General features: G+C 33.4%; 1 protein-coding gene across 1 annotated transcript; it reads left to right on the forward strand.

Annotated features, from left to right (window-relative positions):
* The first annotated feature begins 8,252 nt into the window (after positions 1-8,252).
* On the forward strand, positions 8,253-10,776 carry LOC145116053 (F-box/LRR-repeat protein At3g26922-like). Its single transcript, XM_079052417.1, has 4 exons — positions 8,253-8,344; positions 9,106-10,089; positions 10,204-10,383; positions 10,481-10,776. The coding sequence occupies exons 2-4, from the start codon at positions 9,109-9,111 to the stop codon at positions 10,766-10,768; spliced, it is 1,449 nt and encodes a 482-aa protein (XP_078908543.1). The 5' UTR covers positions 8,253-8,344; positions 9,106-9,108; the 3' UTR covers positions 10,769-10,776.
* Positions 10,777-11,141: the final 365 nt, after the last annotated feature.

An 11,141-nucleotide genomic window follows, 5' to 3' on the forward strand; every position in this document is an offset into this window, starting at 1 on the left:
TTGTTTCTTTGAGGAATCATGTGAAAACTTTCCCTTCCTCTTGTTCCGACCCTTCTTGTTGTTGTTGTTGTTATTGTTATTGTTGTTGTTTCCCTTTGGTTGTTCTGGTGTAGCAACCACCGAGTGTTGATGGATTCCATGATCAATAAGAGATTGTGCCAGCTCTTTGGCACTGTCAAAAGTAACAGGCCTTGAAGCTAAGACACTATTTTGAATTTGGGGCGAGAGTCCCCAAATATATCTCTCAATCTTTTTGCTCTCTAGAGCAACCATATCCGGGCAAAGAATTGCCAGATCACAAGATCTACTAGTATAGGTTGATATATCAGAACCAACCATTGAGAGACCCCAGATCTCCTCCTCAAATTTCTGAACTTCGCCTCGCGGACAATACTCCCGCATAAGCATACCCTTGAAATTTTCCCAGCTGATCGAATTAGCCACTATCAGATTAAGTGACTTAACGTGACCATTCCACCACGTCAAAGCTCTTTCCGAAAAAGTGCAAGCAGCGAACTTGACTTTGCTGTTGTCAGGACAGGAGCAGATTTCGAAAATTGCTTCTGTCTTCTCTATCCATTGCCTTAATGCCATAACTCCTCCAGTTCCATTAAAGGTCCTGGGTTTGGCATTGGTAAAATCTTTATAAGTGCATTCTCGCGAATACCCATGACCTTCACCCTGGTTAGGGGGATTTGTACCAGCTCCTGAACCACTAGCTCCAGAAGTATTGATCTGAGCCATAGCAGCAGCTACAGCCGCTGTGACCGCCGCTTGGAACATAGCGGGGTCGAATTGAGGAGGTGGTGGCGGAGGTGGCACCGGCGGTTCATTAACATTTTGACGTCTTGGATTTCTACGAGGAGGCATCTTTTTCTATAAAAGTCAAAAGATACAAAGATGATAAGATATCAAGAGTGAATATGAATTCTGATATCTCTGAACTAAAACATATAGTTCGATATGAATCTTGGAATGAATTGGAAATAGAAGTCTATGACAAGTACAACTTGTAACTGAATAGTATGAAAGTGAATGGTTATTTTTCAATTACTAAGAAAATGCATGTCAATTACATTGACATATTGAATACATAAGTCTGGAAAACTTGACCCTAGACAGGTCTACAATACACCAAATTCTGAGAAAAATATCGACATCATACAGACCTATCAAAAATAAATTTTTTTGTGGTCTTACTGAAAAACTTGAAAAATAACACTAAAACCTATCCATAGACTTAACTATAACCAAAAGAGTGAAATAGGAAACGAGTGGAGTATCTCCTAATGGCGATGGGTATCATTGTCTCCAAGAAAGTTTTCTGCAAAATCATTATCTAAGGGAATTTCATGATTTTCTTCTGGTTCTGCATCTTGTTCTTAATTAGGGAAATAAGGGTCTCCGGGTATGTGAAATCCAGCCATTGTTATCTAAGCGAGAATATGGATAAGAGATATAGAATATAGTTAGTAACGATAAGTTTCTACAAGAAAGACCTACAATTAACAAATAATGTACTAAGTACAACTTGTTCTAGATATTACTATAATTATAAAGTGTATATTAATTATATATAACTTGGGTATAACTGACTTTCGATTATATGACCCGGCTCTAAGTCCACAACCAAACAAGGAACAGGAAATGAAGCTAAATCACATATTCTAAGTCTATATAACTTTAATTATATATAATTGTAATATACCCTTAATATTTATAGTTCTACCCTTAATTGTTCTATTGTTTTCACATGTTTGTTATTAGTATATAGTGCCTAAAATACCCCTATAGTATTTTAATCTTTATGTTCTGTTCTAATGTTCTTCTGGGTATGTATGGTAAGTTTTAGACATGCCACAACACCACTATCACTCCCAAACACATGTTGGTCATATCTCAAATCAATATAGTTGATCAGGCTATATTAATTCCAGATATGATTACATAACTGTCCAGGTTTGACTGTAGTGTTCAACATCCAAATACTTTTAAGTTCTTATGACTATGATATTTTACTTGTAGGTATGAGTGTTAGTATACTTCTTGTAAAAATACTTAAATTTTTAAAAGTATACTTGTAGTCAGAGCTCTTAGCCCCAAATATATTTATAGTTTGTATATCTTTTATGGATTGATATACTGAGTTCACTACAAACATTGCTCTGATACCAATCTGTCACACCCCCAAACTAGACGGCGGAAATATCCGGGGGTGGAGGACTTCATTTGTAATATCACAACACATGCAATATAGTAATCAAAGTACAAACAACCATTGTATTAAAAAGTATAAATATTCACATGTCTTTCACATTGTATAATGAAACTATAAAGTTGTACAAAGGAAGAAGACAAGACATAAATAACTCCATATTCTCAAAAGCTCGGGGTATACCTGTCTACTGGTTCCCTGAGAATACAAGTAATTTGAAAAGAGAGTATCAACATAAAGTTGAGTGAGTGCATAAGTTTTTATGTATGTAAGAATATCTTCTGTTTCTTGAATATGTAAACTGTTTCCAGAAAATCCTATATTTTCTGTTGTATATAAAAAGTAGTTGTATTTGTATAAAATTGTTCTATTTGTAAACCAATTATTTGTATTTGTAATCTTTATGTAAACTTTTATCTTGTTAACTGTATCTTGTAAACTGTATCTTGTAAACTGTATCTTGTAAACTGTATCTTGTAAACTGTATCTTGTAAACTGGTACTTTGAAAATGTACTTAAGTTTAGTTAAATATACACTAACGTATTGTTAATATCTTTTAAGTGAGTTATTATAACCATACTAACTAGATGGCCTGATCCAACGCAATGAATGCGCTGAAAGCTGATGATAACAATTGTCACTCACAGGCATGTATGCCTGACTGTAGCTAGCAGTCCGAGTGCGGGATTGTCAATCCCAATATAGATCTATACACCCATTGTTTCGATCCCCTGCTGGAGACTCTGGTTATAATATCAGGACATTACTATATTGTTTAAAATGAATTAAACAAACTGTACTACTTGTCTCATAAAAGCATATAAACGTTACATGTATATTAGTTATGAAAACCCAATCATTCTGAAGTAAATAATTGATAGTATGCTCTTGAATTAGTATTCTTAACATGTATCTGAAAGAATGTATATCCTTGAATAGTTTTGAATCAATCTTTGTTCTTGTAAAACAATGTACTCTAGTATGCTTGAATCATGAATTATTGTTCTGTGAATCATAAATTATACCTATTATAATTTATATGTACTTTCTGTATTGATACTTAGTATTAATGAATACAACCCCTTGCTCAACTTGTTACAAAAGGGTAATTGAAACTAAATGAATAAACTTTTATACTTGTATACATATATAATATATATAAGTAAAATTTAAATGACACTCAGACAAATAACTAATACTTGTAATCCCACATCCAAACAAGGAAAAGGAACCAAAGTGGGTTATCAGTCCTAAATCTTTTTAATCTTATTTATATAAATATATGTATACTAGTATGATTTTTGGGGAAAATATAAGTTTATAAAATATTTAAAAGAAGTTTCATATTTTGAAATCCATTTTGGTGACTTGACGTCTTTTTGAAACAATCACTTAAAACCACTTCATTTGATGATACTGAAATTCATTTTGATAAGATGTTTGAAACCATTTGTTTTGATAACTGTAATCCATTTGAAATCATTTGTTATAACACAAAATCTTTGTGTTAGACTTGTATTCCCCCCCTTAAAACAGTAAAAACTATGAAAATACGGGGGTATGAACTCACCTGTAGTGAGTGATACGGAAGAATGTTTGGAAATGGGATGTAGAGTGTCAGGTGAAACCTTGAGCACACAAAGATCCTAATAAACATATAATGACATGTATGTGTATTTGATTAGTGTATAAACAACTAATTATAAGGGATAACACCCTAATAAACTAGGAAACTCTTAGATTGAAGGAATACAATCACATATGATTGCGTAACTAGGGTATATGGCCACCCTATAGAGTTTACGGTCCAAATGACATGACCAAGTGAGTTTACGGTCCAAGTGGTTCGCGGTCCAAGTGTTCACGGTCCATGTGTTCACGGTCCTAGGTGTTTACGGTCCAATGACCTTACGGTCATGGAGTTCACGGTCTAAGGAGATTCAACCGCAAACTCACCAAATCTTTCACAAATGATGGTTTTCAAGGGCTTCAATTAAAGACATCGGATTCTAGGGACCATGCTTAGCCTTAGGAAGGGTAAAGACTATAAGAACACCCTTTATAAGGGTTTACGGTCTATGAAGATGCACTAGACCGTAAACACCTTTTGTTCTTGAGTTTCTTGATGTTTTCTAGGTGTTTAACAACTGATTCAAGTATATAACAAGCCATGGGTAGTATACTTACCATTTGAAGGCAAATGAGGGTGTTTAAGGTCCAAAAACACTAGTGTGTGTTCTTGGTGTTCTTGGTGTTCCTTGAAGATCTAACCAAAATAGATGATTTCATGGATTAAATCAAAGGGTTGTACTAGATAAATCTTAGTATCAACAAATCAAATTTAAAGAATTCTTACGTTTTTGGAAGATCAAGATGAAGATCCTATGATACATGACAAAGAAATTGGGTTTCTAGACTTGAAATGGAAGAGAAATAATGAAAAATGAAGAAAATCTATATATGTATCCGAGGGTTTACGGCCGAGGAGTTTGCGGTCCAAAGTCGGCAAGGCGTTTACGGCCGAAGCCTCGTTTACGGTCTGCGAGGAGTTTACGGTCCGAGGAGTTTACGGCCGTAAACTCTTTGCGGTCCGAAACGAAGGGATAATTGCGAAGTTTCTCGTATTTTCAAGCCTTTTCCTTTCAAATTCTATTGTAGATATTTTAAGGATTTTAACAAATAAAGGTTATTATTATTATAACCTAAATAGAAAACTCAAACAATAAAAAGGGTTTTAGTTGACCTTTGTTTGACTTTGGTTGACTAGAGTTGACTTTACAAACAGAAAATAACGGGATGTTACAGCTGCCAACTGCATTATTAAAAAATTCATATAAATACGTGAGAAATACACCAAAATAAATAGAAGTACGTAAAAAAACATAAAAGTTCATATAAATATGTAAAGATATATAAATACACGAAAAATATACCAAAATACATTAAAGTATATAAAAATTCTTAAAAAATTCATATAAATACATAAAAAATACATTTATACATTTAAAATATATAAAAATATTAAAAATATTAAAAACAACGTAAAAAAAAACTACATAAAAAAACTTTAAAAAGTACATAACTACATAAATATATATTTAAATACATAAATAGTACATATAAATTCATAAAAATACGTAGTACACAAATTTTGAGAACATTTATAAAAAATCTCATTATTTAGGAAGAGTTAACAATTTGGTCTCATGACTTGTTGAATATGTTAAAAATGGTTAAAATAATGAAATTAGTTGTTTTTTTGGGTATTTCAATTAAAAAGATTGGGTTTTAATTGTTAATTTTTCAAAAAAAAAATAAGATTTTTCTACATATTTATGTACATATAATCTCAAAATGGATCAAAATTAAGTTTACACCAAAGATAGTCAATCGGCCTTTCTTCAAGTTTCCCCATAATAGGCAATATGTTTATTAGCTTATTGTCTGTTGAATAGTGACGTAAACTTGTAGGTAAAGAAATAACATACATTCAGTGAGTAATTGATATTGATAATTAAGGATTCAAATGCACATAAATATTTTAGAAATACATTGAACACGAAGACGGAAAGAGAGATTCTTGTGGGAAATAAAAAATCTTTATTAATCACATAATCAACATAGATAAGTAAGTTACATCAGGAGTAAGTACATAGTTATAGGTTGAAACCATCGCTCCCCTTATACAAACGACACACACTTTCAATGTAACGGGAATGACATCTTTCTACTACGAATGTTAAGAAACTTATGTAACTGCCATAATAACTTCCAACTTGTAACTTCCGTTAGCAAGAACCGTTACTCCATTGATGCAAGCTTTACATCTTCAGCAATAAATAGAGGGAACTTGTGTGCATGAAATAAAGAGAAAACTCTTCAGAAACATGAGGTCTTCTACAATTCATTATTTTTTTGCCTTTGTCATTTTAACATACCCAATTGCTTCAATAGCATTTTCATGTCCGTTTACTACAAAATGGAATGTTAGCGTTATTAGTGCTCTCCGTGAAGATCTTGTTGTTCACATAAAATCAGGAGATGATGATCTTGGGAACCATACGATTCCATATGTAGGAAATTACTCCTGGTCTTTTTGTGAAAAGGTTGGTGGTCACACTCTTTTTTACGGTTACTTCTGGTGGGGTTCAAAATTTCAGAGCTTAGATTTATTTAACAATGCCATTTCTGACAAATTAATTTTAAATGTGGATCCTGAACATTGTTACTGGTTTGTAAAACCTGAAGGGTTTTTTGTAAATAATATTCCAAGTGGAGGTGGGCAGTTCATTAAAGGTTGGGACTAAAACAAATATATGTCATTTTTTCTTATTGTAGCTTGATACAATATATGATAAAAAATTTATTGATGACATTAGTATGCTATGCATGTGTTTATTTCTTCTGTCAGCACATCCGCAAATGTTTACAAGGATGCTTTGTTAGTTACAATTAAACAAGTTCACAAATACTTTATAACAAATGTTTGAATAGTAAAACAAATTAGAGATGAAAGTGGACCTATTGAACCGGAACCGGACCAGAACCAGAATTGAAGGATCTGAAGACCCGAAAACCAGACCGATAATGGGGAACAGGTTCTGGTTTGGTTCCGGGTATCGGATCGGATAAAATGGGTAAGGAACCGATTGAAACCGGAAATAGGTAATTGAAACCGGTTACGGGTTCAGGCTCGGATGGACCCAGAAACCGGAAAAAATTAAATTGATTTGCAAGTCACTTTTAACCAAACTAAGTCGTTAAATAGTTCAATTCCTTTATATATATATATATATATATATATATATATATATATATATATATATAAGTCCTTTTAATATGGTTTCTCCTAAAACAAATTGACAGTGTTCAAAGACTTCCACGTATCCCACTCTTGAAACGTCGCATTATACCAAAATACTGATTTAATCTTTCTCCACCGTCGCACCATTCTAACGCTAAAGGAAAATCTAAAAACCTTTCTACTCTCCATCTTCCGTCAAAAGCATCCTTCTTTCCAACAAGAATCCGACTAACTTCTCCACATAAAGAAGAAACCCTAAGTAATTAGTAATCAACAAAAGTAGACCACTTTCTTCAATGCAAGGTTTTCAAATCGAAATTAAAGAAGAACGATCTACTGCCACCACTTCCTTCCGTACAGGTACATTAATCCAACAAGTCATGACCTAAATGTTTCCTTCGATTTTCATCAGTTTGCAATTAATCCAACCGAAGGATTTCCATGGGAAGTTCAGATTTGATTTAACAATTTCATGACCTAAATGTTTCATCTCAACTTGATATCATATTCTACAAGTCAGAATGAACATTGTCTCACATATTGTAAAGCCAATAACCGTTAATCAATTAAAAAATTCAACAATTCGCTAATTCCCGCTCTACAAAGTATTAGCCCAATCTTCATAAAGGTTCGTTTTGTTTGTTTCTGGTGTGATTGCAAATAACAGATCGTGTTCAACTTAAAAAAAAAAAATTCCAAATGCCCTTGACCATGCATATCGCGTCTTCTATTGCTAAGTTTGTGCTTAATGAAAGACAATCTGGTCAATCGTCTACAGATGTACTTGATTGTGTAAATTGTTGCTTATGTTGCTATGTTTCTGATTTGTGAACTTACAATCAAGTCAACTGGTTGGTGCCCTGTGATTGAATCTGCACATATAGCACCAACTCATATATTCAGGTTATCTTCATCTGTTAAGAAAAACAAATGACACTTTAGATGCTTAGAACCCAAAACGTAACAGTCTACGATCATGCCACAATAAAACATAAACTTAATATATATATATATATATATATATATATATATATATATATATATATATATATATATATATATATATATACATACGATTTTGGGAGTGTATCGTCGGAGAAAACAAAGAGGTTTCTGGTTTTTGGTTTTTTTAGATCCGTTATAGAAACATGGTGATGAAATCCAATTATTTCTGTTTTACGGAAACAGTTTTCGTTTGCGGTTTAGATCTGAGATCCATTCAGTAGCCCAAAGCGAAAAATTTCGGTTTCCGGATGATTTTCGCTATGTATGATTTGGAGGAGGAGATCTGTTAAACAGATGCAAATCCGTTGAACTCCAACAGGTCAAGAACATTTTTTTTTCTATATCTTTGTTGTTTGTTGTACAATATCCAGAAAATTGTTTTACAACTGGTTAAGGTTAAGGGCGAAGAAGACGCTGGATGATTTAAAAAAAAATCTCGTTTTACAGCTCGATATCGTTGTTGGTTACAGAAAATAATCGCCTTTTATTATTATTATTATGATTATTATTATTATTATTATTATTATCGATTTTCGTCTTCAAATCGTGTTTTTTAATTTTTAAAAGTTTGTTAGAGAGTTTTAACTTTCGTTTGGTTTGTTTGGTCAAAGATCGTGAGTTATCGATTTCGAATTGTGTGTTCCAGATCGAGACAATTCCCCATCATTGTTGCAAGTTATTTTTGAATTTTTGGAGTCTTGAGATTTTTTATCTTTCTCTCTTGATCTCCCTTTGATGATCCTCTAATTAGTCACTGGTTTACAGGCTAAGGGACGTTAATAAATATTTTTTGCTTTCGTTTAAAATAAATATTGATAATAATATATAAATGAATAAGTAAAATAATAAAATAAAATTCGCAAATAGCCTTAATACATCTATGGCAAAATGATTTAAGATATTATTGCTGCTGTGTTCCATATTTAGTTCCATTAGGTTAGGCGTAAGAAGTATTCTTCTTTGCTATCAAATTAATTGATTTAACTTTTAATTATGGAGTGCAGATATGGATTTTTAAATCATGATCGGAATCACTAGCTAGAAAACTAAGATTGTATTGTATGCTGGGTCTTGAAGCAGAGAATGGAGTTTGATCAAGATAATGTCAGACCAGTGGTAGAAGAAGAAGTAGAAGATAGATTGAGCAGGTTGCCAGATGAGGTTATTCGTAATATCCTGTCTTGTATTGACATGAAATTTGGTGTTCAGACATGTTTGTTGTCAACAAGATGGAAGCTTGTCTGGACATCAATCCCTTGTCTTAAATTCTCAAGTCGGAAATTTGGTTGTTTACAAAAGTTTTCCGAATTCGTGACCAATGTTTTGTCTAAACGCAACAATCAAATACAAGTGTCATCCATCAACCTGCTATTTTCCCATAGACAAGATTATTGTGAAGTTATAGTGAGAAAGATTGCAAATTATGCCTTCTCTCACAATATCCAACAACTAAATGTCGCTGATGATGATACTAATAGGCTCCATGAATTCCCTGCTTGCCTTTTTAGCTCTCACTCTCTAAAACATTTTACACTTTGTAACTGTTCTATAATTTCACCACCCGCAACGCCTTGGGATTTTCCAGCTTTAACAACTTTGCATCTCAGTTACATCGTATTAATGTCTAATAAAACCACTAAAGACTCTGTACATGATAACATTTTCACCAAGTGTGTCAACTTAAAAAACCTCACTGTGGAATATTTCCGTCTCATGGGTATGAAGGTATTTGACATAGTAGCCCCTCGACTTTCTAATCTAATTCTTATCGAGGGAAGAAATGTAAAAGTCGTCAATGTGATTGCACCACAACTTGAGAATCTCACAATAATTGACACCTCATTGGAGTACTTGAATGCTCCGGCAGGAGTTTCATCTTTGTGCTACAAGTGTTATTCTGGTCCTCCCCTGCAATTGTCTAAAGATGGATTTCACTCCCTAAACCAAGTCAATATCTGCTGTTTGGGTTGCTATCCAGTATTTGAAGATGCTCGCAAAATTATTAACATTCTTCAAGAGCTCCATAGTGTCAAATATCTAACACTTAATGTGCAAATTATTGAGGTATATATGCATGTTGATTTCATTTCAATATGTGCATATATATTTATATATATATATATATATATATATATATATATATATATATATATATATATTTCATATGCGCGCTTGCAGTGTATTTCCTCATTTCCGGATTATTTATCGCACCTTCCATCACCTTTTGGCAACTTAATTTGCTTGAGTATGGACTCTCACATGAATGAGGATGCATACAAAGTAAGAATGTGTAGTGCAGCTAGAAACTTCTTGTTTGACAACTCCCCAAACGCGACGTTCACCATGGACTTACCCGAGGTACCACTTTTATAGTTGTATATTATGACATCGAGTTTCCGTTTAATTAACTTTTTTAGTTAGGGTTAGTTGATATTTTTAATTTTAAACCTAATAGGAAACGCCTGGGCTCGCTGTTACGCCGATTGACTGGTGGAGGTATGTACGTAAGTACACCTTCACGGTGTCAACAGCTGCCATTGTAGACAATAGTCATGTATTTAAGAAGACCAAGAAGGATAAGAAGAAAAAGGAGGAGGAGAAGAAGTTGTCACGTCTGGATGCCGTCATGGTGATTCAGAGGGCTTTCCGAGCATATGTGATCAGGAGGTCCCAGGCTCTTTGCCTGCTACGTGAGCAGGCTGTTGCAAAGGGAGAAGTGCTTAAGGTCCTCTGGGCGTGTTGATCTAAAAGGAAAAAGCATGTATAGCTTCTTGGTGTCATGATTATGCTGAATTATAATCTTTTATTTATTTATTTAGGTTTAAGAAAATAACTGTTTGACCGAAGTTTGATATTGGTGTCGTTGTTTGTGCCTTCTCTGGTTCCATGCTATGTTAAGCTTGTAGTTGTATTCATAAGCTATGGCTACATCGAGTCTAATACTCGTTTGCATATCCATTTTCGTTTATCTCATCATGGAAAGCTCAAATTAAGCTCGTGCATCCCTAAATGAAATAATTTCTTATTCTATGGTCAAAATGTTAGATTTTTGGTCTTCACCACTATTAGGGTTTGTGAATATTCACCGTACCTGGTGATATTGTATTGATCTTTAT

This window comes from Lactuca virosa, chromosome 5 (assembly GCF_052849685.1).
Source record: "Lactuca virosa cultivar CGN04683 chromosome 5, Lactuca_virosa_CGN04683_v6, whole genome shotgun sequence".
NCBI classification, from domain to species: Eukaryota; Viridiplantae; Streptophyta; class Magnoliopsida; order Asterales; family Asteraceae; genus Lactuca; species Lactuca virosa.